At 46.1% G+C, this 27,691-nt stretch overlaps 1 protein-coding gene across 1 annotated transcript in view; it reads left to right on the forward strand.

Annotated features, from left to right (window-relative positions):
• Window positions 1-20: 20 nt before the first annotated feature.
• The window catches only part of Mcm3 (minichromosome maintenance 3), a 41,631-nt gene continuing 13,960 nt past the window's right edge, over window positions 21-27,691 (forward strand). The window contains exons 1-15 of the mRNA XM_077703561.1: window positions 21-179; window positions 282-394; window positions 689-811; window positions 897-982; window positions 2,007-2,137; window positions 3,787-4,025; window positions 4,553-4,658; window positions 5,775-5,905; window positions 6,190-6,344; window positions 8,699-8,907; window positions 16,012-16,101; window positions 17,692-17,776; window positions 18,452-18,581; window positions 20,989-21,139; window positions 21,562-21,788. Of these exons, the coding sequence (XP_077559687.1) occupies window positions 108-179; window positions 282-394; window positions 689-811; window positions 897-982; window positions 2,007-2,137; window positions 3,787-4,025; window positions 4,553-4,658; window positions 5,775-5,905; window positions 6,190-6,344; window positions 8,699-8,907; window positions 16,012-16,101; window positions 17,692-17,776; window positions 18,452-18,581; window positions 20,989-21,139; window positions 21,562-21,788 (2,048 nt within the window). The 5' untranslated portion in view covers window positions 21-107. The remainder of the gene's footprint in view (window positions 180-281; window positions 395-688; window positions 812-896; window positions 983-2,006; window positions 2,138-3,786; window positions 4,026-4,552; window positions 4,659-5,774; window positions 5,906-6,189; window positions 6,345-8,698; window positions 8,908-16,011; window positions 16,102-17,691; window positions 17,777-18,451; window positions 18,582-20,988; window positions 21,140-21,561; window positions 21,789-27,691) is intronic.

Below are 27,691 nucleotides of genomic sequence, written 5' to 3' on the forward strand. Positions count from 1 at the left end.
TTCGTTTAAAGTTCTGGTCACGTGCCCCTAGTTTGGCGCCAAAACTTTTCCGGTGCGGTCGGGAGTCCACACCTGTCTTCTGGTACACTATTACTGTTCGAGACGAGATGGCTGATACTGATTCTGAGCAGCGGATTCGGGAGTATCAGAGGGAGTATCTGGAGTTCCTGGACGATGATGTGAGTGAAAAACGTCCCTATTCTTCGCGCTTTGACCCGTCGCTCCAAGATGCGGCGGCAGCCTCATTGTCCGCGATCTCTCCCGGCATTGTCTCGTTGCAGGAGGATCAGGGGTTCTACAGCCAGAAGGTCAAAGAACTTCTCGCGAAAAAGGAGCACAGGATCATCGTCAACATTAACGATCTTCGCAAGAAAAATGCCGCGAGAGCCAAGGGGTAGGGGCATCCTTTTAATGTTTAAAGTCCGCACGGAGATTTGCGCGGGAACACCCGCACCGGCGCTTCCTGCGCGCCATATGCGATGTCGTCCCATCCACACATTTTAGCTAGCTTGCACATGTCCGCGATAGTGAGGCCAGTCGTTGCTTTTGCATTTTTTCCCTGTTTATATGTGCGCTGTTTCAGAATTTTATCGGGATTGTGCAATACGATATTCAGCGCCAGTGCTTTGAAGCCGGCCTAAAATCGTACACGGCGAGTTTCATTCGATGTTGTTATTTTTCTTTTCAGATTGCTCAATTACTCAAGCGAGGAGATGATCGCTTTTCAGCGAGCACTCAAGGAGATGGTCATATCCTCCGATCCATTGCTCGCGAAAGAGCGAGACGAGTACTATATCGGTCTGGAGGGAAGGTAAGCCATTCTGCTTTCTCAGCCACGTTATTACAGTATTTGTCTCCGTAACAGCGCTTAACTGAGCTTGGAAACTCCTCTGCAGCTTTGGATCCAAGCACGTCACCCCTCGAACACTGAAGTCTACCTATCTCGGTGGCGTAGTCTGCGTGGAAGGAATCGTGACCAAATGTGAGTATGTTCGAGCGACTTGCGGGGCTAAAGTTAATCGGCCATGGTTACTGAACTATTTTTTTCATCCTTTGTAGTTAATGAAAATGCATATTGCCGTGAAGCACATACACAGAGACGTGCTTTCAAAGCATTTTTTTTAAAAGCTCCAGCAAAGGTTAAACTTTTTTTATAAACTATCATAACGAATCTAGTTTAAACAAAGATTTGTATATTCTGCCACTTCCCCTGCAATCAGCAAGGTTAAATCATTCAAAAAATGTTAGACCATATGCCCCTAAAAATAACACATTTAAGTATTTTTTTTTTTGTATGAACCGTGGACGAGTGGAACTCACTGCCTTCTGACTGAGTGCATGCTACAACATTTTAAAGGTTTGACATCTGTGTTAGATACATGTAACTCTCTTCTGCTAGGACAGTGAAAAGCAGTCTGCAGTATTTCTTAAATAAAAATTAAAAACAATATGTATTGCCTAGGCTTCTCGAACTACCACAACTACCACACAAAGCATGCCCTACATTGTCCTTCCCAAAGTGGAAGTGGTTCACAGAAAATCCCGTTAGCAGGAGCTGCTAGAGCTATAACCATTTGAGCTGTGAAAATATGTAGCGTATAGTTGTTGCAGACCAATTTTTCACTCTTCAGTGGGCCTATATATCCTGAACCAGCTGTGTCAGTGACCTTTGACCTTTCAGAACAAGTGGGGTACCTTTCGTCTGCTTCTGCATCTGTTGCACTGGCAGAGCCAAGGAGACAGTGTCAGGAAAAAACTAGTTTTGGCTACACTGTATAGGAAGTGGGTAAATCTATGGCAGCAAAGAAAGTGGAGGGGGTTAAGAAACCAGACAGGCAGGTGTAAATGTGCGCTTTTTAAGTCTGGGCTAAAATTTGAAAAAGAAGTTTGCTTTAGTAACCCTTTAGTACGTCTCTGCCTACTAAGGCTAGGATTCAGAGAAAGCTTACTCAATAATTTTTTGTTCAGTGCGTGGATCTCAATTGTCCCATTTTGTGTTCTTGTAGGCTCACTCGTCCGTCCAAAAATTATGCACAGCATCCACTACTGTCCGGCCACGCAGAAGACACTGGAGCGCCGCTTCACAGATCTGACATCCTACGATGCCTTCCCATCCTCGGCAGTATATCCTACAAAGGCACGCTCCCACACGCTCTATTTTGGTCACAGTCTTGTTTGGCAACTGCCGAGAAACCTTCATGTGTAGCTCTGCGGTTTTAGTGAAACTGTTGCCACGACATTTAAAAACCACATTTCCATCAATAGGCAAGTCATTATGGCCTGCTTCGTATGTCATTACATGTAAAAGAAAGTAAGTAGCTGTTTTGGTAACATGTAATACCCGTGCCACGCATACACAAAAAATGACATTAATAGCTGAATGCCGTAAGTTCTCATGCCATTAATTTGCTGCTACATGCAAAAATCTAATGCCATTCGCTCTAATGTCATTTTTGGTTTAAAGCGTTCCACACAACTCATTCGTCTTCACGAACGCCTTAAATCTGCCTACTCTCGAACGCGATGAGCACCTACTGAAACCGATGAAACTCTCAGCACCATAGTGTTGACGCGGAAACGTAGCTTAACTTCGAAATAAAACGATTTTTTATGCACTCTTGGTTGGCGAAGTACTGAAGTATACGAAGTTCACTAAAACAGCGGCAAAAGGCAGAACATCATGTTGCTCGTCGCGTTAAATTTTTCGGATTTGGCTACTGCTGGCAGGTGACGGCAGCTGCTGAAGCCACTTATAGAAACGGCTCGCAATATTTTTAAGAAAACACCATTTCTCATAACTTTTTCTTCCACAAGAGACATTTTTAACCCCTCCAAGACGTTTTTCTCTACGTGAAAGACTTCTAAAGTATGAGTGAATTTCTCTTTTTGGTCATGATCACCGTCATGTGTAACACCTTTGATGCCTTTGCATTTTCGCGTGTAGCACGGCCTGCCCCATTAATGTCATTCGGTCCCATTTTGATTCGGTCCCATTCGATCCCATTTTAAGGCCTTAAACACTGAATGTCATTTTTTGTGAACGACAAGCCTGTTTTATCTTAATTTGAAGAGAAAGTTGGGCAATACAGTATAGATTAACTTGTTCTGAGCAACACTTCATATTTCTGCCTTTCGCTTTGTTATGACTTTGGTTGGTTTCCCTAAAGACGAAACCAATGCAGTAAACTAGATTGCTGATGATTGATTTGTTTATATTCCCATGCTTTTTGTTATTTCATAAAAAGATCATTTCTGCACTTAGCATCTAAGAGATCACTGATGAAAGGGAATGATTAGCATTCACTTAGGAGAAGCCATGTAAGTGTGTGTGTGTGTGTACATACACATGTGCAGTATAAAACACCGTTACAAGAGACTGAAGGAACCCAGGGAACATGGCTTTTGTAACCAAGGTCTCTTGTATGCGATGTCGCTCACATGGCAAACAGGAAGACCAACCAAAGCATTTTAAACATTTCTTATAGCCAAGTGTCTCTTGTAATGAGGTCTTACTGTACACATATATAGTGAGTGGTCGCTAAGCAATGCTGCTTCTCTTTTAACTTTCATCCGCAAATTACGCTGCATCCTGGTAGCATTGCCCAAGTCTTCAGCCAAAAAATCACCAACTGCAAGTGGCAAGATCATTCAGCGGCAATGCTGTAGTGAGGCTGCAATCTTATGTGGCTATGTGGTTCAGTAGTGGGCATTGTGATAGCCATGGCTTCCACCAGCCTTCAATTTTTCTTTATATAATTCTTTGACTGAAAAAAAAAAAATACGCAGGACGAGGATGGCAACCTCCTGGAGACGGAGTTTGGGCTGTCCCTGTACAAGGACCACCAGACGCTGACGGTCCAGGAGATGCCCGAGAAGGCGCCCGCCGGGCAGCTGCCCCGCTTTGTGGATGCCGTCGTGGACGGAGATCTGGTTGACCAGTGCAAGCCTGGAGACAGGGTCCAGGTCGTCGGCACCTACCGCTGCCTCCCGGGAAAGCACGGGGGCTTCACATCTGGCACGTTCCGGTGAGATATACTTTTTGCGTCTCTTTTTCCACCTCTCTTGCACCTCAGATTTCGAGCTCCCACTGGTTGGTCAGGCGGGTCCAGTTGCGGGGAGCCAATACATGGTACTTTGTGCTCTGAATGTGAAAGTTCTTTCCATTGGAGTGTCTGAAACAACTAAAGGCCGTTGATAGAGTGAGGGAGAGAAAATAAACTATTTCTATCTTAGTGATTTTAGTTCCACCTATGTTCCAGCTCTGACAACTCGTTAAGGCTACGTGTTGCTGGCTTTTAGCTTTCCTCTGGGTTCGGTACTGGATTGGGCTTTGTGGATTGTCCTTCCCACATCATTCTTAGATTGCCTGAGACACAACCTGCACTCTTTTTCGAATTTATTTCTATGAGGCCACGCAGTTCAAATGTGCCATCAAACTTTGCAGTCTATCCCAGACTGGGAAATTGAGGGGGCCCACTCAAGCAGGAACGGGCAGCGTAGTGCTTGTGTGGTTTTCCTCTGTGTCATCTCGTCTATGTGCTCGGGTTTGCAGATCTGTCCTGATCGCAAACAACATTCGCCTGCTGAGCAAGGAAGTGGCTCCCAACATTTCTGTGGAGGACGTCAACAAGTGCAAGGCCATCAGCAAGCAGAAGGGGGTAAGGGATGCGCATTTCAACAGCAAATGCCTTGTCTGTGCAGACCGCCCAGTGGCTCAAACCGAAAGCGATGGCTTTGCGGAAAACTTTCGCTGTTGCAGGTACAGAAGCAGAAAGTATCTGAAATGTTTCTGTTAATGCAAGCTAACAATGGAGAAACACTTTTCATTTAACTGCAGCATGCCATCGAGAAAGATGTCTCCTAAAACCCCAAGTATTTTGACATTGTGCTATTACTAGTGCAAACGACCATCCATGTAGCGACCGCTTTAGTTTGATCCATGTTTCTCTGCTACTTTCTGGTGACCTTCCTATGAGGTGCTCAGTTTTTAAAAGCATGATTGAGACATGCGAAAAGTAGTTGTGTGTGTTCCTGCATACAATGCATTAAAGCCATCTTTGACCTGTGAAATTATGGCGATGTATTGTGAACTTTCTGCACAACAAAATCTTCCCTTTGTAACTGTTCTGATGAATGCTACCGTTATTACCAATTGTAGCACAACCATTTAAGCCCAGGCTGGCATACTGAGCTGAGTAGGTGACTATACTCAGTTACAACTCAAGAATGGCACTACCTCATGTAGTGTGTCACTCCGCCAAAGCGCCGGACCCGTGACGTCAGTGCGCACGCGTTTTGAAAGGGGTTTACTATGAATGTGTGATATCGTCTACCTTGTCTCACGCAGTTTGTTTGTCATCACTGGAGTTGTTTATAAGCATATTAAGTCCAAAAAATCACAGGAACGGCTCACACCATGTTCAAAATATTCCCAGTAATGCCCTACTTGCGCCGCGCGGAGAAACATCCGGCTATGGTGATAAGGCACAGCGACAACTTTTGGTGCCGTTCTTAAGTTGTCACCGAGTGTAGCAAGAATCACATTTTCCTGGTGTAAACTTAGGAATTGATAGCGTAGCACAAATAACAAGCATTATTATTGCTGTGCATTGTGCACAATGTTCATGAATGTTCCAGCAAGTGGGGAGGATAGATCAATCTCCTTCATACAGCCTTGACACTATGTTTGTGGGTTTTGTTGAGAGGGCTACTCTGGCCTTCTTTTTGCAGCATGCCTGCTGAGTCCATGTACTGAAATGCGTCTTTTCTACCAGGATGTCTTCGAGATCTTGGCTCGCTCCCTGGCTCCGTCTATCCATGGACATGAGTACATCAAGAAGGCCCTTCTCTGCCTCCTCCTGGGTGGTGTTGAAAAGGTGCTTCCCAATGGAACCAGGCTGAGAGGGTACGTAAGGAGGTTCTTGCTCTTGAATTTAGTGTGAATTGCATACTATCCCAATGGAAAGGAAGTCTGTAAGAGTTTGGAAGGGAATACTGAACTGAAACTGTTCCTTCATTCCTTTTGACGTTCCTTTTTGGTGTTTTCTACTCATCTGCGTAACCTTCAGCTTGCCAGAAAGGTGTCACTTTGACTGCGCGATAGCACTAGTTGGCACAGACATTTGCGTGTACTTCTTCTGTGCATGATGAGCTCTTAATAACAGGTGTGTTGTCTGCTGTTTCTTACAGAGACATCAACTGCCTGCTTATTGGCGACCCCTCTGTCGCGAAATCCCAACTTCTCCGTTACGTGCTCAACACAGCGCCAAGGGCTGTCGCCACAACGGGGCGTGGCTCGTCTGGCGTCGGTCTCACAGCTGCCGTCACCACTGATTTGGAAACGGGTAAGCAGTCCCAAAATGTGACGACCACAACAAAAGGCTCTTCCTCAACAGCATGTGTACCAAGCAGCTTGGCAAGTGAGAATCGTGAGAGGGCTGTGCAGCAAGAAAATATAGGAGTAGTGTTGTATGTTCTCTGGCCTTGGCCATTATGACACCATGAAGGGTATAGCGAGTGCAAGAAAGTGGAAGGGGAAAGACGTTGTGACATAAATATGAACAATATAAACTTATGAACAAATTTTTTGCTAGCCTAGCATGCATCCCATTCTGTCATAAAAAACACTCATCACAATCTGTACCTTTCTTTTCCCTGGCTCTTGATGTACCTTGAAGCCTACTTTCACATGTCATTGGCATTGCGCTGTGCAAATCGTAACAGTGTGATGTGGCATTTGTACTGTACAATCACAGCAGCAGGTTCTTTTTTTTTATCCTGCTTTTCCCGCTGACAGGTGTAGCAAACATCTGAAAGATATTCTGGGTGTATTTGATCGGTTCTTGTGGAAAAACCTCGTATGCTACAACTGAGCACGAGGATGAGGGTTCGATTCCCGACCGCGGCGGCCACATTTCTGATGGAGGCGAAAAGCAAAAACGTGTGTGTGTACAAGATTTCGGCAGATGTTAAAGATACCCAGGTGGTCAAAATTAATCCATAGCCCTCCACTACAGCGCGCCTCATTGACTGCGTTGCGCCGGTGTGTTAAACCCTACAATCAATCATTCAATCGTATGCTGCAAGGGAATTCTGTGTAAAAGTCCTGGACGTGGCCTTGCTGCAGCAGTGCGGCTGCTAAAGGGAAACGAATGCACCTATCTGAACGTTACATCATGTCAAAATCTCTTTGCTCTCAACAGTGATGCTCATAGTTTCTCGATCAAGGTTTGTACTTTACAGAGTTTGTGCATGAAATTGCTCACAGAGTTTGCAATTGCTTTTTTGCCTTTGTGTGCGATATTTCGGCACACGTGAAAACATGACCTTAGGTGGCCCGAATCCTAGAGCCCCCCCACCACCTCTAGTCCAGATGTAGCTCCAGCACATGTGGCTGGTGGTCAGCTTGGTTCAATTCTGGCTTTTTCAGGGTCACCTATTCCTCTACTTTTGAGCATTCAGTAGCTTCATCCAGTGCAGCTAGTCACGTTAGCTGTTTTTATCACCACCCCTTTTCATTATGTGCCACTACTTCGTAGTTACCGTATTTATTCGAAAATAGGTCGAGCACGAATATAGGTCGACCCCCTAAAAATTGAAGTCGCCGAAAAAAAAAATAATATATTCGATTATAGGTCGACCCATACTTTTAAGAAAAAACTTGAGGAAACTTTTTAAAACTCCCATTTATTTACAACGCGGTCACCTCACTGGTTGGAGCCACACACTGCGTCGTCGTCGGAACTTGCGCCGCATGCGCCGCAGTTCATTACCCACCCCCGCCCCCGACTGGCTTTGAAGGCTGAACGGCCAATCCTGCCTCGCAGCGCTAACTGTTGAGCTTTGGTCTGAATATCGCACGCTCCTCTTCCACGTGCAGCAGGAGTTTTTTCTCGAGAGCATCATGCCTCCCAATTGTAGGGCCACGAAACGCACGACGCAGTCACGCAGTCCCCCTACAAGCAAAAAGTTCGTCCCGCTGTTTCCGCCATCCCCTGATCAGCTTTTCATTACTCTCGCTGAGCGGCGCAGTTGTTCAAGTTCTCAGCAAACAGGATCACCCGCCGCTTAAAGTCCGACGTGACATCGCGAAATGCGCACGAGAAAAACGTTATGTGCCATTTATGTGCGGAAATCACAACGAAGCAAACACAAAGAAAGCGCATGAAACGGAGAACGGGAGATAGTAGAGACAGCGAGCGAAGCAGGCAACGCCGTTCCGTTCACGAGGTGGCTACGCTAGGTGGCGAAAGTCACCTTTACCCCCACCTCGCGCTAGCCGCTACCGTGGCTCCGAAGACACCAAGCCAAGCCAATCTGGCTCTCTAGCCAGTACGTCAGCTCGCTCGTGTCCGGTTCGGCCGCAGGTAATGCGCGATAGCCGGCAGTGACTGTGGGTGGTTTTCTTACGCTGATTGCTTTGTTATTTTTTCCTTTATTTTCTTGCCTGTCTTTGTTCTAGATGCTCCGCGCTGCCGCCTCAAATTGAGGAGCGCCGGGCGCGACGGAGAAACGAATCGCTCGGTGCGCTCGCCATTTTTGATCACGACTATAGGTCGAGGTTCTTCGGTCACGATTATAGGTCGACCCTCAATTTTTAAGCACATTTTCGGGAAAAAAAGGTCGACCTATATTCGAATAAATACGGTAACCAAAAAGGCCGAGCTGCCCAGTTCAGCCCGTTTTATCCCCCTGGCAGGAGACAGGCGTCTGGAGGCCGGTGCCATGGTACTGGCTGACCGAGGGGTCGTGTGCATCGACGAGTTTGACAAGATGTCGGACATGGACCGCACGGCCATCCACGAGGTCATGGAGCAGGGTCGGGTCACCATCTCCAAGGCGGGCATCCATGCGCGTCTCAACGCCCGCTGCAGCGTTCTGGCCGCTGCCAACCCCGTCTATGGCCGGGTAAGCCCTGCTCCACAAAGAGGCACCTCTGTCATTACCCCGTTTCCCACATGTCAGCGCACATACAGTTGAACCTCGTTATAACGAACACAGATATAGCGAATTATTGTCTATAGCGAACTAAATACGATCTTTAGTTGGTCACGCTTTATTTCTGTGGCACTTATTCTTTTATAACTGAACTAAAATCGTGAGCTGCGCAGTGATGTCAGATATAACGAAGAAATGTTTGACCAGGAGGCTGAGAAGCTACTTGGAGAAACCCTCCGGCATCCGAAACTGCAGAAGTATAAAGGCCCTTTTGTTCGTGGACACTGTGAAAAACTCCATCCTTCTCAGTGCTATGAGTAGGCACCAGATGAAGATCACAGCTTTCATCAAATAAACAAAGACGCGGGCCTGTTTTGTCAAGTGACCCTTGTTTTGTTGTAATTTCACGTGCTCATGCTCCGGCTTATTCAGCTTGAAATGCAACAGGTAGAAAGGTCAGGGTTGCCATGTTTACAGTGGGTTGGAAGCCTAACACACACATTTTTGTATCGAGTATTTTTGCGCAAGCCAGATTGTCAATTTGTTACAGCTGATTTTTACCTCTACTGTTGCAAGGAATATCGGATATAACGAATTAATTTGCTGTCCCGATACTACTTCGCTATAAAGAGGTTCGACTGTAGTTGTCTTTCAGCTACTAGTGAAAGAGAATGAAAAATTTAAGGGGAAAGCTACAGCATTGGAGAATTCGAATTTAAGCTTTGGGGGAAGTTGTTATGGGTAGGAATTGTTGGCTGGTTGTCCTAAATTGACATTACAGTCGAACCCCACTACAACGAACCCCGCTTCAACTAAATTTCCGCTTCAACAATTTATTTCCGATTCCCGGTCAGCTAGCCATAGATTCTAGTCAATGCAGCAAGGAACCTTGTCATAAGGAACCACTTGTCAGGTTTGCTTTCGCTTCAACGAAATTTTTGCTCAGTGGAACTGGGCTTGCTTATTTATTTTACCATGAGATGCGCCTAACGCCTGCCGTCTGTAACATTTTATACATCCACACCACTTAGTTTCACCAAAAACATGCGCCCACACCATCACAACATATACACCTGTCCAAACGTAAGCTCGTAGATGGACGCCGTTGTTTGGTGGTGATGGCGATGCAGCTGGCTATCTTGACACGACGCGCCAGCCCAGTTTGCCAAGCCGAAGCTTCAGCCAATCCGTATCCAATTCAAATCACACGACTGCGACGAATGTGCATTGATGTGGCTGCGTCGTGATGTATGCGTTGTGAGGAGCTGTCATTGCAATTTTTCGTCTACCATTCTTCAAGGTCACAAGCAAAAATAATGTTTTCCTGTTTAGTCCTGAACCCGTGGCATCCTATCTTTACCATGAGCCCGCTTGCGATTAAACGCAAGCGCACGCTTGCCTTCGAAGCCATATGCCCCTGTGCCCAGTCAGAGAATAAAATAACGGGCGCTACTCCTGCCACAAGCGAGAAGGGGGCTTCCGACAACCTAGCAGCTATCTACAAGTAATCAGCTCGGGAGATAAGCCTTGTGGTACAGCAATATGTTTTGCAGCTGCATTTCCCCCCCCCCCCCCCCCTCTTGTTAACATGCTCTATAACAGTTTGATAACCACTTTGACATTTGTTATCTCAATAAGTATGATGTAATTGCATGTCACTCCTTTTTCTAAAGACCACATTATGCAGGCAATATAGGGGGGGGGGGGGGTGTATTTTATTTTCCGTTCGTGGTGTGTTGGGGTAGATTTTGCCACAACAGAATTCCATTTCAATGTAAATTTTCGCACGTCCCTTCAATTTCGTTGTGGGATTTGACTGTACTTGTTTTTACCTAGCCTTGACGAATAGTCTCTGTGGGGTGAGTATGCCTGTGTGCGTATACATTGGAATGTGCCCATACGGGACGTCAACTCAGTGCATGGGTATGTCTTGCATCACGAATGCAGTGTTCCCATTGTGACAGCTGACGTTTGTTAATACCATTGATGGGGCAAGTTGAGAAATCATGCATTAAGTGGTCCTATGTTGCCTGCCGTTCTTAAGGGGGGACGCGGGTCTTAGAATGGTAAAAAATGGCCAAAATATCGATTTTGAGAAAATCCAATTTTTGGAATTATTGTACCTTCAAGCACCTGCCTTCAAAATATCAACGCGAAATTCCATCGGGAAATACTCTAAAATCATGTTTTGAAACGCCTCGAGGGCCACGAAATGCCCCGAATTGGGCAAAAGTTGCTTCAAATTCCCGCGCGCCCCGCGGGCGAAGCAGCCGACCGATCGCCGCCATCTTGGTCTTGTTTTGAAGCTTGTTTCTTTGTGCGCATTTTGCGATATCTCAAAATGGCGTCGCTTGAGTAGAACGACCGCCCTTGCCAGTTTTCCGAAGGCACCTTCTCGGGCGCCGATTGGCTAGAGCGGGCGCGCGCGGTTTGAGTTCGCCGTACGACCCCTCCCATTGGTCGGCGCGACTGCCGTCATGGCGGTCGCCATCATGGCGTCTGCTACGCTCGTCTGACGGAGTCCGCTCTTCTGGCGCAGCGCTCGCTTAGAGCAGTTTTTTTTTACAGTTTCCTCTAATTCTTCCATCGCGTACTTTCGTGAATGATGCCAGGACACGTACGTTTGAAGAAGACGACCCGTCATGCACACGGGAAGCGAAAGCGTCGTCCGCCTATCCCAAGGTCGCGTGGTGCGATTTCGGGCCGCTCGACTCCGCCGGATGAGAATCGTTCGCCGCCTCGTATTGCCTCGCCTGCCCCATCGCCTGACCAACCACCTCCGGAATCCATACCTGGTCCAAGCACGTCCTGCCGGCTTGACACGAGGTATTACACGGCGGAGGAGATCGCCGCGCGTACGGAACAAGCGGACGAGGTCAAGCGCGGAATGGAGACCAAGTCAGCAACGCAGCGGAAATTCGACCTCCTTGAAGTGGATTTGGCGCACTCAGAGGAAGAATCCGGCACAGATTTTGTCTTAGTGGATTTTGCAATGCTGAAGGACCTTTTTGCGCACGTCAGGTGCGGCAAGTGCGGGCTGGCGGCGCCGGATTTGAGGAAGCCTGACCGGCAGTACGGCCTCACCGTGAAGCTCGAGGTGACGTGCTCGGTTTGTGAACACCGTGTAGAACGTTTTTCCTCGCCAACGACCGAAGGATCTGGCAATATCACTCTTTTTGAAGTGAATATGAGGGCTTTGAAAAGTATTCAAAGCATCGGGAAGGGGGTGACTGCTCTGTCAGATTTTTGTGCTGGTATGAACTTGTCCCACAGAGACCTGCACCACAAGACATTCATTCCAAGCGCACTTGAGGAAAGTGGTTCAGGTTTGCGAGGACACTGCAGCAGCCTCTGAAGCTGATAGTGTGCGTGCCATCAAGGACTTGTACTTGGACCTTGGTCAGCCGCCAAACAACGTAGATGTGATGTTTGATGGCACGTGGATGACAAGGGGATGGTTGTCACACATTGGAGTGGGCTGCATCATTGAAGTGTACACCGGCTTGGTGATTGGTCATGTAGTCCTGTCTAACTTTTGCTTAGGTTGCGCCATCGGACCCAAAGCTTCAGATGAGGGCTACGAAGATTGGCTGGCAGGCCATGAGTGTCAGCGAAACATTGACTGTGGTGCAGGACGCATGGAGGTAGAGGCAGCCCTGATAATGTTCAAGCGCTCGCTCTCCAAGAATGGGCTGCGGTACACAACCGCCGATTTCACAACGCTAACAAAATGCCAACCGATTCGAAGTCGATAAATTTTGCTAAATTCCTGATGGGGTCCGTTACTTGGCCTTTTGTATCTCCAGTTCTAGTTGGCATTTTTGGAATCCAAAGACAGATTTGAAAATGGGAAGAACATGTCTTTGTTACTGGGAAATTTTGAAGCTACACTGCTGACGGTTCATCTCATAACACATGGCCAAACTTCAAATGCAGTTTTCTCAGTTTCATATTTTTGGTCACTTCCCTCAGCCTTACGCAGCTTTTTGGAAACTTCTTTTTGCTTCATAAGGTCAATCTTGGTACCATTTTTTTCAGTACAGCCTGAGGCAGCCGATGACATTCTTAGTTTTTCTGTTTAGGCTACGCATAAATAATGACTTGCAGTTATTTTGATGAGCCAAAATATCCAATACTGCCATTTTTTGTACTTGACATATTTTTTTAGGATGCCGTGGCTTTAGAGAAAAACGAAGAATGTCATCGGGTATGGGAACTCTCTGGCTATCCATTCATGTAATTAAAAGCGACAAAATGCAATGCGAAAGTTCATTAAAGCTGCGTAAGAAATTACCTAATTGTGGTTTAGACTTTGTATGATAACTTTTGAACTAACAGCACCAGCTCAAATATAATTGCATATTTGAAATCTACAGAGAAAAGCACATCCGTGTGCAAATTTTCATAAGTTTCTACCCATAAATAAAAAAGTTAGTTTTAAGACCCTCGTCCCCCCTTAAGTACTCTCATAATTTTGTGTGGGCACAAGTTCATGTTTATTACAGGAGTGAACAGGCAAAACAAATGAAACTAGCGACTCTGACTTAAGCAACATAAGGGCGAGGTTGATGTGAGAAGGATTAGTCTTTTAAGGGGACACGCGGGTCGAAAAAACGCGATTTTTTCGAAATATACCGATTTTTTGTTTTCCCTTGCATTAGCATCTTTGACTATCCTTCTTTCATGGGTAAAAAAATGAAAACGAAATACGAACGAGAACTTAGTGAAAAATGTGTCTGAATGACTCGCGGTGACCCAAGAAATCGCGCAATCAAGCCAAATTTCGGCCAGGTTTGAGAATTTATTCCGCATGGCAGCGTGGCTCGCTGCCATTTTGGTCACTTGAGAGAGGTAGATCAAGCCTTCTTCTCTCGATTGAGCCGCTCGCCAGCTTCGTATCTCCGCGTAAAATAAATAAAAAAAATGTTTCTTCCCGCTTGTTTTGCGAGCTCCCACTGGGCATTTAAATCATGTGACGCGAAAGCGGGACTGCCATTGGCTCTTGCCGCTTGTGAGCCGCCATCGCCCGCATCGTTCCGTTCGCTACTTCGCGCTATCTTTTCTATTTCCTTATCGTGTGTTTTTAATCGTGAACGGTGAGGAGAAGCGTGACTTTTGTCGCCGGAAGCAGCGTACTTCATGCCGGTACAAAGGAAAGCGCAAGCGGCGCAGCGTTGTGACGACCACGGCCAATGCTGGCACGACCGGCACCGTGAGGCCTAACGGCGCCGGGCCTTCAAGCGTTGCAAGCGCGGCTCTACCAGGCGGGGCTGATTTTATCAGCGAAGATATCGGCTTTATAAGCGCATCGGAGAAGAAGTCGGCAGCCTTCCAAGGTGAGGAGACAGCCAGCCACGGGAGCGTTGCAGTTATCTGTGGAGTCGGCACTCTGACTGACCTTGAGTGCCGCCGTGTGCGCGACGTGCGGGAAGTGCGAACTCGTCGTAGTTGAGGTTGCGAACAAGCGGAAGGGCCTCGCATCGGTACTGGAACTGAAGTGCAAAAACGAGAAGTGCCCTGCGGGAGTGGCTGTGGGAGTGATTTCTTCTGTTTACTCGTCGCAGCGCGCTGCCGCCGTCGGTCGCGGAGGCCGCAAACCGGAACTCTGCAGTTTCGCCGTCAATGTGAAAGCGGTACTCGCTGCACGCGTGGTTGGCATCGGACACGATCAGCTGTGCAGGTTTTGTGCCATTCTTGGTCTACCAAAACCACAGCATCGAAAGACGTTCTACAACACTGCCAAGAAAGTTCATGTTGCGGCCACAAAAGGCGTCTCAGACAACCTTGCTGAAGCAAGGCAAGTAACTGCGTTGCAAGCTGGTCAGACTGACCTCAGTGTGATTTTTGATGGTACTTGGCAGAAGCAAAGACACGAGCCACAACAGTGTTGGCACTGCCATTTCTCTTGACACTGGTCTCTGCCTGGATTTTGAGGTGCTGTCAAACTACTTGTACTTGTAGCCGCCACCAAAAGCTTGATGAGCAAGAGGAGGAAATGTGGCAAGCCTTTCGTGCCTCTTGTGTGTGAAAAAAATGTTGACTGCTCATCCCATGCCATGGAGACGGAAGCAGCACTGCGCATCTGGCACAGGACGCTATCGTACAACCTGCAGTTCACTGTAGTGGAGACTGCCACTGCCCTCGCAGGGTTGTGGTTCAACAGAGGCCACACTAGTTTTGAGCAAGTTCTCCAAGAACTGGGAATCTTCCCTTCAGAAGAACTGGTCAGACCTTCCCTTCAGAAGAACTGGTCAGACTAAGCAATGCAAGTGACCAGCGGAGGATCAGGCAGATGTGTGCAAATCTGACTGCTAAGGCTAGCCCCATTGCCGCAGCCTGGTGAAACAATCCCATACCAAGGACTACCCCAGCAAAAACCGTGAGGGTGCAACTTATGCAGCAGGAGCATTCTAGTTTTAGTACCTCAATGTGGACATTTCAGACTGTATCCCCACCAAATTTCATGTTGTTCGAGCAAGAATTTCTGAGTCTGCCAAAGAAATAAACTTTCAATTGCGTTTTTCTCAGCTTGTTGTTTTTGTCCGTTTTCTGAGTTTGTGCACACTTATTTTCCCACTTAAAGTTGTCGTATCAGGATGAAATTTTGCACAGATGTTCATTATAACACGTAGAGTGCACAAATCTTGTTCATTATGCAATTTGTGTCCTTAGATATTTCTGACGGTCATAAAACAAAAATATACAGAACAAAAAAAGGCACACTACCAGTAATTTTTTTTTCGTGGTGAGGAAAATGATGATGAGGCTTTTTCAGGTAGATTTGTGCACTCTGCAGTTCATAAGGAACCACCTAGGCTATTTTAAAAGTTTCAGAAAAAATTTTTACTATAAAAAAAAGTGTGCACAAAAAAGCCATTTTTCTGAAAGTCATGCTGCGTAACATTTTATCCAGAGCAGCTATTGAAAATCTGATTACATATATGACCAGAGGAGCCCAATCTCTATAAGCTGTGAAAATTTCAGCCTCCTAACTTCATTATTAAAAAAAAAGTTGTTTGGAGGAGCACGTCCCCTTAAAGTATGCGTTATAAGTTTATGTTTCTTGCCTTTCAGTATGACCAGTACAAGTCACCCATGGAGAACATCGGCCTCCAGGATTCTCTCCTGTCTCGTTTCGACCTGTTGTTCATTGTCCTCGACAAGGTGAGTTGAGCTTTGGTGACACATTTGAACTCTAGACTATCTTGTCGCTGACCATGTGGAATTATCTGCCTCCACTTTGCCCAGTGTATCGATAGGCAGTTGACGGTACCCGTAATGCAGCCACCATCATGCACTACTCACTGGAACAACAGTTTCCTCTTATTGTTAGGTTTGACATTCAGTCTACACTACAGTCTACTCCCGTTAGAACGGACCCTCTTAATCCGGAATAAAATGTCCGCTGTAGCCGGGGGGGGGGGGGGGGGGGTATGAGTGTGAAGTGGGAACTTTGACCAGCATTGCATATACATAGTACAGACACAGACACTTTGTTCTTTCTACACGCCTGCAGCACCTCTGCACAGTGTCTGTGTGGGGGCAAAGAATCGCCTAAACACCATTTCCAAAGCTTAGCACCGGCACTTGGAAAAGGCCTAGCGCAGGTGCTCAAGTGTATAAAGACGCATGATAAGCTGAGAAAATAAATCAAGAATATAACAAAGAGCAATTATTAATAGAAATCAATCGTGGCCACCAGAATTAGCTAGGCTTTTTTAAATCCCTTCGTGACGAGGCATGTTTTCCCAAAAACGTTCGTCAAACAAATCGGATAAACTGCATGACGTTCCCCCAAGGCAGCTTCCACATTTTTTGTGATTTTGGTCTGGTCATTGAAACAGCTGATACGAAATAATCTGATGACTGACAGCTGTGAAATCAAAAGTTAGACCAGTTGGACTGCGCACAGCCACAGGCAGATTGCACACAATGGATGGGAACCAACCCCCCTACATGAGGCATTTCTTACCGAACTTCACTGAACCCAAGTTCTTTATTACATAAAAAATACTGTGACAAGGGCGAACTTGACTCCGAGAGCACCACTTCGCGTATTCGATAGCGCTGTTTTCAGTTTCACTGGAGTCTCGTTTATCGGCAGCGGACTTGTTCTTCACGGTCAAGCGGACCGTCTGCTTAGACAGACCTGTACTTCTGGCGATGTTGGCCTGTTTTTTTCCCATGTTCAAAAGCATTAGTTACGCTTAATTTATCCGACAGTGACATCAGCTACCCTGCCGCTCATGCCGCTAGTCACGAAAAAAAAAAAAGCTACTGGCACTGGCTTGGCTTGGCTGCGGCAACGACCCGGCTGCCAACAATGTTGACAGCCATCACAGTTTTCTTGCCAAATTAAACAAAGAAAAGGCGGTAAACATTCAGTTGAAACAATTTTCGCCCTAAGTTTAGTCTGTTGTGGTTGATAGTCCGCTCTAGCGGGGTCCGTTATGAGCGGAGTGGACTCCATTTAAAATGCATGGGGACCAGACAAACCAACAGAAATGGTCTGCTGTAACCGGAGGTCTGTTGCTGCCGGATCCACTGTAACGAGCGTAGACTGTATTTTGTATCAGGGTTCCTTTTGCCCCACCCAGCTAAACACTGTTTGCTTACTTCTACGACACTTAAAAGTGTTTACTTTGTTTTCTTCAATAGTTGTATTTTTTAATTCTGTACTTGTATTCAGTAAAGTGCGCCTACTTCACGAACAGCTGTGAAGTAAACCGTGTGACGTGTCTCTTGGTGCACTAGATGGATCCAGAGAGTGATCGTGAAGTTGCCGACCACGTTGTGCGGATGCACCAGTATCGAAGCCCAGGAGAGCAGGATGGTGAACGTGAGTGATGTGCACTGTTATCACTTGGGGCAGGGGAGATGTAAAGGTGTGAAGTTGGCTGCGCTTTCTGGCGAACTACTACGCAACTGCGTTAGTATTTCCCCTGCAAAGTGGCGGGGCAGTGAGGAGAATAGCTAGTAGATTCCGTTGGCGTCACTAAATAAGCTACGCTTAAGAGTACCGCCACTTCGTGCGCCCGGAAGCATCCGGGGGCCTTTCTGTTTCTGTCTTGCAGTGTTGCCATCTCTCCCGACAAAACCGCCGCCAGTTGTGACGGGCAGAGTGAGACCGGCCGCTCTAGCTTCCGCGCAGCAGACAGAAAGGGAGAGGAGAGGCGCCCAGAAACAAAATGGCTGCGCCCATTTGTAAACAAATATCACCTGGTGTCGACCGATCAATGAAAATCCTGGCGGCACATAACAGTGAGAGAAAAGAGTGCCAATACTCTAAAAGCCTTTATTTAGTGATGCTAGATTCTGTGTCTCGTTCCTGATATGACACATAATGCTGCTCATGAGAGCAGGCTTCACTTCGAAATTCTAGCTTCATGCATCCGAATTGCAGTGAATGCTTTTTCAGTTTGTAGAGTTTTTACACAGCTTTGCTGGCCATTCATCTTCACAAAGACAAAGTGGAATGGCTAATTTTTTTTTCTCTCATGTTGAATTTATTCAGCACTGCCCATTCGAAGCACGGCGGATCTGCTGACAACGCACGATCCAAACGAGGTCGATAAGGATGCCGACAAGGAGACCTCCATCTACGAGAAGCATGATGCCTTGCTGCACGGTTCAAAGCGCAGGACGTGAGTAGACAAACACATTTCTTTCTGTGACATCATTGTATTTGATATCTGTTTTGCCAGTAGCAGCTTCCGTTTTGTTTGAAAATTGTTCCGCTACGGTTTTTTGCTCTGACTCGGCTGCTGTTTTACAGCTGTTCATTTTATGCATTGTACCGTATTTATTCGAAAATAGGTCGAGCACGAATATAGGTCGACCCCCTAAAAATTGAAGTCGCCGAAAAAAAAAAATATATTCGATTATAGGTCGACCCATACTTTTAACAAAAAACTTGAGGAAACATTTTAAAACTCTCATTTATTTACAACGCGGTCACCTCACTGGTCGGAGCCACACACTGCGTCGTCGTCGGAACTTGCGCCGCATGCGCCGCAGTTCATTACCCACCCCCGCCCCCGACTGGCTTTGAAGGCTGAACGGCCAAGTCCGCCTCGCAGCGCTAACTGTTGAGCTTTGGTCTGAATATCTTCGCAGGACACTCGGTGTCCTTTCGCACGCTCCTCTTCCACGTGCAGCCGGAGTTTTTTCTCGAGAGCCACGAAACGCACGACGCAGTCCCCTACAAGCAAAAAGTTCGTCCCGCTGTTTCCGCCATCCCCTGATCAGCTTTTCATTAACGACTAACTCTCGCTGAGCGGCGCAGTTGTTCAAGTTCTCAGCAAACAGGATCACCCGCCGCTTAAAGTCCGACGTGACATCGCGAAATGCGCAGAAAAACGTTGTGTGCGGAAATCACAACGAAGCAAACACGAGAAAGCGCATGAAACGGAGAACGGGAGATAGTAGAGACAGCGAGCGAAGCAGGCAACGCCGTTCCGTTCACGAGATGGCTACGCTAGGTGGCGAAAGTCACCTTTACCCCCACCTCGCGCTACGGCTCCGAAGACACCAAGCCAAGCCAATCTGGCTCTCTAGCCAGTACGTCAGCTCGCTCGTGTCCGATTCGGCCGCAGGTAATGCGCGATAGCCGGCGGTGACTGTGGGTGGTTTTCTTACGCTGATTGTTTTGTTATTTTTTCCTTTATTTTCTTGCCTGTCTTTGTTCTAGATGCTCCGCGCTGCCGCCTCAAATTGAGGAGCGCCGGGCGCGACGGAGAAACGGATCGCTCGGTGCGCTCGCCATTTTGGATCACGACTATAGGTCGAGGTTCTTCGGTCACGATTGTAGGTCGACCCTCAATTTTTAAGCACATTTTTGGAAAAAAAAGGTCGACCTATATTCGAATAAATACGGTACCTCTTTATTAATATATATTTTTTAATGTGCACAAGTATTGCCTTCTCCACCTAGCAGTCACTGTTGCACTTAACATTTTTAACCTGCCACACTGCATAACTTCTGGTGATTCAGCCTGTTTCGTGTGCATAGCTCATACCCCTTTATTAGTATTTTGTTCTTTTGGTGCTTGGTTGCTCTATACAAGGGTTCTGCAAAGCCTTGCTTAGCACATTGCTTTTATTGTTATCACATTTTGTTTTTCAGTTTTATTGGTCTCATGCATAGGAAAATATAGGCTGTAAAATTGGGTTGCTTCTGTCCATGTTCAAGATTTGATTTTGCAATGTTGCACTCATGATCTTTCATTTTTTAATGCTAGACACTAGTTATAAACAGTCACAGGGAGCCTAAATTTTATTACACAAAGCAGCTAAAGCTAGCAAACATTTCCTGCACAAGTCTGCGGTATTGAACTTTATTTAGTTTCGAAACATTGCATCAGGTTTGTTTTATTGACAGTGTGCACTGCTTTGGTTTAGAGCAGTGGTTCTCAAATGGGGTTCCGCGGACCCCAGGGGGTCCGCGTTAGCATTCCAGGGGTCCGCGAAGCTCCCCGCAAAACTTTTCACCCGCCCTTTTTCTCTCGATTTCGCCAGCATTTTCTGATGATGGTGATGATTGCTATTGGTTTCCCTTTGAAGCGGGGCGATGACATGTCATCTTACCAAAAGAGGACTAATACAATCATGTTTTACACTCTTGGTTTAATACTAGCGCTGCTTAGGTTTAATACTAGCGCTGCTTTCTTGCAATGCAAAAAGGTGGCTCCGCCGCATTACATGTACGTTTAGCTTCTCCGCGTGGCACATATTTTAACATCTGCATTTTTCACAACACGCCAGCTATGAAAGAAAAAGAAAACAGACCCACAAAAGGCAGCATATAGGTGTTTAGAAGACTTATAGATTCAAGTACAAATTGTTTGACATTATGGCACCGATCAACATACGCTCCATCGTGGGGTCCCCCTTCACTATCACAAGCCCAAAAGGGGTCCCCGGGGCAGTCATGGCTGAGAACCACTGGTTTAGAGTATGCTCCACGTGAAGCATTCGTAAGTATGCTAATAGCAGTGACAGAATTGCACTGCAATACTTCTTCTTCTTTCCTTCTTTCTTTATTGATCTCAGTGAGAAGACTATCAGCGTGGAGTTCATGAAGAAGTACATTCACATTGCGAAGGGCATCAAGCCGACGCTCACACAGGCTGCATGCGACAAGATAGCCGAGGAGTACGCCAGGCTGCGTTCTTTCGACACTGAGAACACAGACGTTGCACGGGTATGTAAGATGTCACTTCACTGTTGCTCTTTCTCGACTTTGCTTAATCTAAAATCCAAGACAGAGCGAATTTTCTCTGAGTGACCAACAATGTTTTGTCACTTCTGCTCATTTGCTTTGAAAAACATCACCTTAAAAAAAATATTTGAATGTGAATGTGCAATAACCTGATGTCGAGGTAGTGTGAACCGTTACGCATCTACTTAAAAAGGAGAGCTAAAATTGGCTAAAAGAGGGCTAAAAAAGGGCTAAAAGAGTTCTTGGCTGCTGAAGTTTCATTGTCAGCATTGAAACTTTTGGACTTGCCCCATACTGCCTAGCTGCCATTATTTTCTTTAAGACTAGCTTCTTTCGCTCTCCTAGCCTCCATTTCTTGAACCTATGTGCAACGCGCTGCAAAATTCTCCCGGTGCTCCTTTCAGACGCAACCCGTGACGGCCCGTACCTTGGAGACACTGATCCGCCTGTCGACGGCACACGCCAAGGCTCGCTTTTCGCGCACAGTGGAGCCAGAGGACGCACAGGCGGCGATCCAGCTCGTGCAGTTTGCCTACTTCAAGCGCGTGCTCGAGAAGCCCCGCAAGCGCAGGAGGAAGGACGAGGGAGAGTCCTCGGACGAGGGCGGCGACGACGACGATGGGGGAGCCAGGTTAGAGGCTTCACTGTCTCGGAGGTGTTGATGTTGGTGCAAGCCTCGATTGTAATCCAAAATGTAATCCATTGTAATCCAAAAATGTTTATTTTTACAGTTATGATGACAAAAATTGGAGGACATGTAGTTTTTCATTCTGATTGTAGATATGAAATTTGTGTTTGTGTGAAATGATTACTGCATAAACCAGAATATATATAAGTTGACCCCTACCTTGAGGTGGGAAAAGATGGCAAAAAAAAAAATTTCTCCCACCTCCCCTCGCGGGAACCCCTGTGTAGATGCGACGCATAGGGGGTTCCGTTGTTGTTTCCGTTAGGTTGATTCGCCCATCGCGTAAAACATGCCGTGAACCCCCTGCCGCGGCTATGACGCAACACAATCCACTTTAATCCAATCCAAAGCCAAGCCAATCGAATCCATTCCAATGCCCCTCGCGAGAGAGTGTTCGCTATCGGAGAGGAGAGGGGGTGAGCGGCGGAGAGCGCAGCTCGCGCGGCAAGGAGAATGGGGGAGGGGTGTGGACGGACAACAACAACGCCGTATGGAGGGACAAGGCGAGTGAATGAGATGCAGTCGCATCTAATAATTCGGCACAGAAGCACACACACAATGTCTATTTACCGTAAAAACCCGCGGATAACCCGGGGTTCTTAATTTTAGGATGCGAAATTTCTAAATTTTTCTAAATTTTAGGATGCGAAATTTCAGCCCCATACTATATGCGAATCCCAAATATTTTTGGCCCGAATTCAGTTTTGGTTTCGGTTTTGGCATTGGGCAGTGATATCATCATCATCAGGTGTCTGCACGCTTCTGCGTTGGTGGCGCTGGTGGCGTTAGTCCTAAAGACCTACAGGTACAGGCGTGCAACAGTGGCCATTGCAATCACTTGGTGCACATCACGACGGCCACGATTTTACTTCTGTGATTTTACGCCATGTCAGGACCACGCAGGCAGTACTCGGCTGCCTTTAAAAGAAAAGTTATTTCTGCTGCCGAAACCATCAGCAACTGTGCTGCGGAGCGGCAGTTCGGCGTGAACGAGTGGAGCATTCGCAGGTGGAGGAAGCAGAAGGAAGCCCTTTTTGCATGCAGCGGCCACAGAAAAAGTTTCCGGGGACCAAAAAATGGATCGTTTCTTGACGTGGAACGAGAACTGACGGACTTTGTTCGGGAGCACCGAGCTGCACATCTCGCTGTGAACATCAAGCTGCTGCAAGCAAAGGCAAGGGAGATCACTCGAGACAAAGGCATTCAGCGGGCGGACTGCAAGGCAAGCAAGCATTGGGTGGTGTCTTGCTTCATGCACAGCGCTAGGTTCTCCCTACGTTGGCGTACGTCGGTCTCGCAGCAGCTGCCAAAAAGCTACGAAGAGCTGCTTGTGGCCTTTCAGAAGCATGTGATTTCATTGCAAAAGGCAGTCCCCTTTAAGCTGGGCCAGATAGGCAACGCTGACCAGACGCCGGTGTACCTCGATATGCCCTCGGCTCTAACAGTGCATCAAAAAGGCTCCAGGCAAGTTACTGTGCGATCAACTGGGAACGAGAAAACGCAGGTAACTGTAATGTTGTCCTGCATGGCAGACGGTCGCAAGCTGCCACCCTATGTGGTGTTTAAACGAAAGATGCTGCCGAAGAGGAAGACGTTCCCAAAAAATGTTGTCGTCCGCTGCCAGGACAAGGGGTGGATGGACGAATCGCTAGTGCTGGACTGGATCAAGTCCGTGTGGTGTCAACGGCCCGGAGCACTGCTGGGGCTCCCATCGATGCTTGTGCTCGACGCGTTTCGGTGTCATCTGGTGGACTCCGTGAAGCGACTGCTGCGCGACTCCAGCTCGTCGTCATCCCGGGAGGGATTACATCCCATCTGCAGCCACTTTATGTGTGTCTTAATAAGCCATTTAAGGACCACATCAGGCGCCTGTATATGGAGTGGATGAGGCCTGGAGAGCCAGAAGTGACCCCTGCCGGACGGCTGAAACGGGCCTCGCCAGCTCTGCTCTGCTCATGAATCGCCAAGGCGTGGGCCTGCATTCGAGGCGCTCGTTTGTCATGCCTTCAAAAAGTGCTCCATCTAAAACGCGCTTGATGGCATGGAGGAAGAGGTGTGTTGTGGGAGGACATTTCCGACAAGGGAGCTTCGGAAGAGAGAGTGTCAGACAAGGACGACGAATAATCAAGTGTGTAAATAAATGCATTTTTCTGTTTTTCTCGAACTACATTCATGTGAAAACGTTTTTTCTCGCGTTTGCTATCCCCGAATTACACCTCGGACTATATGCGGGTCTGAACTATACGCGGGTTTTTAGGGTATTTTTGACGCCCGTCCGTCACTGCCACCCACTATGCCCGCCGAAGTCACTCGTCCGAGCTGTCAGAGTCGCCCGAGGGTAACTGCTTCTCACTGTCATCTTCGGTGCCGTCAAGCACGTCGTTGCTGATGGAGCACTTACTCAACGCTCGTGCAACCATGTGTCGGACAGCACCTGCCATGAGGACACCCAGTTTGACACGGTCGCGAGGGATGGTCTTCGCAACCGGCCCGTAGACGTCTTTTCATTGTTGCCTGCTATCCACTCATTGTACAGTTTGCGGAGCCAGTCCGCAGATGGCCTCCGCTGTAACCGGCAGCGATCGTGAGTGAAGTTCCCGAACAAAGTCCACCACTTTGTTCTCCAACACGGGGTGCTCCCTCCGCCAGTACCGCACACTTTTCTGGCGGCCAGCACCGCCGCCATATTCCCATTCTGCTCGGCGACTCAATCGCCTTCAGCTGGGAAGGCGAGCGGGGAACTGGGGTCAACTTCCTCCGGTCATCTTGGAGCATACACGTACAGAAATGCATTCACGCACGCACGCACACACACACACACACACACACACACACACACACACACACACACACACACAAGACGAGTAAACGATGAAAAACTAGAAAAAAGAGAAAAGCAGTCTGTTGACTATGGGACCGTTGTCTGTATACTATCTTAAATCTATTTTACACCGTTGAAAATAATAAAGAATTCAAATTCAAAATTCAAATTCAAAGGCTTCATAGTGAGAGCAGTCTGACATAAAGGGCGATGGTGACTGACTACACTTGCACATTGTTGCCAAACAACAATTTACATTCTTCCAATGACCGCTATATAAACGAGGGGTGACTTTTGTGTGGATTTTTTTTAAAAAACCTCGACCTATTTACCGGTTTATACAGTATTCGCATTAATTGTGATTTTTATGTCTGATTTTTTGACAGCTTTTGTAAAAAGACTGCTGGAGTGATGCAGCTGAACAAGGTACCAGTGAACTGTGCACAAATCAAGGATTGCAATAAGACTAACAGTATCATTCTCTCTCCTCTGTAGCAGAAGTTACGACCATTTGAAGTTTGTGGGCTTGGAAGGTAGGAACCAGAAAAACCGGCTTTGCCTTCCAAGCCCAAACTTCAATTGGTCATAACTTCTGCTACAGACCAGATAGAATGATAACCTTAGTCTTATTGCACTCCTTGATTCGTGCATAGTTCACTGGTATCTTGTTCAGCTGCATCACTCCAGCATTTTTTTTACAAAAGCTGTAAAAAAAATCAAATATAAAAGTCACAATAAATTTGAATGTAGTCGTTTTACACAAACACAATTTTTATCATCATAACTGTAAAAATAAGCATTTTTGGTTTAAGACCAGTGTGCCCCTTTAAAGGTTCTACGCTCAAGTTTTCTGCGCAGCAGTTTATTTCCTTTGGGTTCGTGGGCGTGATTGCAATGGCATACAATACTACCTTGTCGGTGAACATAGCAATATTCGTAAGCGGGTGAGTGTGTACGGAGTCACAGGATAAGTTCTCACTGAGGTGCAGTACATAAAAACATAGGTGCACATTAAAGAACCTCGCCTGGTCTAAATAAACTGAGCTCTTCACTTTGGGGTGCTTTTGATGATGCAATGCAAGCTTTCCAATGTTAAACTCCAATTTTTTTAAAACTTTGATGCACTTGTCAGCACGTGCTTACTGTTGCAACGAGCCAGCCCATTGGGACTACACAAAATGTTCTTGCTTTAGCAAGAGATCTACTGTAAGGAGTCCCTTTAAGGGGGGCACACTGGTTTTAGAAACTTTTTTTTTTTTTTGCTTTCCAACCAATTTTGACGAAATTTCATGGGCTTGTTCCGTTTTTCAGCTTATTTCAAATATCCAATTAGTTTTGATGTGAGATAACTAGTCTCCAAGTTAAATAAAAAATTTCCTTGATTGTTCTTGAGAACAATAGGAAAGCAACTATTCAACAAAAGATTACCAGCAAGACATGAATAGATACCAGAAGTTGTGTAGAAGGAAATATGGGAAGCAGTTTCTTTGTTTTGCAATCACATACACGTTTACATCAACTCGAACTTCTAAGTTTGAACTACTACTGCTAACCAATTAAAAATAATACTAATTAAACAACTACTGGAACAGAAAATGCAAAATCTGCTTTCCATATCGCATGGTTTAAACATACAGCTTCACAGTGCAAAATAAATGATCTTCCTAGCTGCACTACATGCTCGGATGTACCTCTCGAGAATTTTGTGTCACTGCTATACCACTCGTGGCAAAAAAGTGGGGATTTGTGGGAAAATAATTATTTCTGTGTTGAAATTGGACCTCTATGGCTTTTTTAAGTACCTGGTTCTGTGCCACGTATGGAATTTTCGAAAAAAAAAAACTGCATAAATCAAGAGAAAAGTGATACCTAGAAAAATGCTTTTTTTGGGCAGTTTTTTGGTCCCAAAAACCCAGGTGCCCCCTTAAGGGGCGACGCTGCTCTTAAAACAGCTTCCTTTAGTGTTGAGTTGACTTCCTTTAAACTCTGTGAAACTTGCCAGTCTTGTTGCTTTTTTCCACTGATGTCAAATATGCCATTATTTTTTGAGTAAGTCAATTAGTTACCAAGATAATCGTGTTCCAAGATAACTAATTTTACAGCATATTAAACTTTTTGGGTTTGAAATGGGCATTAAGAATGGTTCCTAGCCACTAGTGACACCAAAGTTTAATGAGCTGTAAAATTATTTCCAAGCAGTGCATCAAAGAACCGATTCTCTTATTGCACTCACCAGGGTTCGTAGTATTGGAAAATATAAAAATTACAGTTCTAATCGTGTTCCAAGATAACTAATTTTACAGCATATTAAACTTTTTGGGTTTGAAATGGGCATTAAAAATGGTTCCTTGCCACTAGTGACACCAAAGTTTAATCAGCTGTAAAACTATTTCCAAGCAGTGCATCAAAGAACCGATTCTCTTATTGCACTCACCAGGGATCGTAGTATTGGAAAATATAAAGATTACAGTTCTATGACTAACTGTTTTGTCTATTGTTCCTTTAAAAATGACTAATTAGCTGTAATTATCTTGGGAACTAATTGACCAACTGAAAAAATAGTGCCAATTTGAAATCAGTGGGAAAAAAGCAGCAAGAGTGGAAAGTTTCACAAAGTTTACTTCACAACTAAAAGGAGCTGTTTTGAGCTCCCTTTGAGCTCCCCAAAATTGCTTGGAACCTGATTTAAATGAATGTTCATAATTCCATCAACATGAATAAAAAAGTGGCGTATAAAAGTATTTCTTGAAAGCAAGTTTCATCATTACCATGGTTTGCCTTCCTTAACACCAAGAGAATCCAGAGCCAACACAACTTTGATTAGTTCCATATTTCTTCTAATCTGTTATCCGTCAAATTTTCGCATGCGAGATTAACACTACTGCAGTTCAAAAATGTTAAGCCCTTTGTATTCACTTTGCTTCCTTATACTGCAAGCATGAAAATCAGAAATACTGAGCAATGTGAGTTAAAGTGAACATTGTTTTGCCAGAATTGTGGCACACGATATAGTTAGCACAGCAGC

The sequence above is a fragment of the Haemaphysalis longicornis genome, unplaced genomic scaffold, assembly GCF_048455015.1.
Source record: "Haemaphysalis longicornis isolate Haplotype H1 unplaced genomic scaffold, Haemaphysalis longicornis Haplotype H1 scaffold_3, whole genome shotgun sequence".
Lineage (NCBI taxonomy): Eukaryota > Metazoa > Arthropoda > Arachnida > Ixodida > Ixodidae > Haemaphysalis > Haemaphysalis longicornis.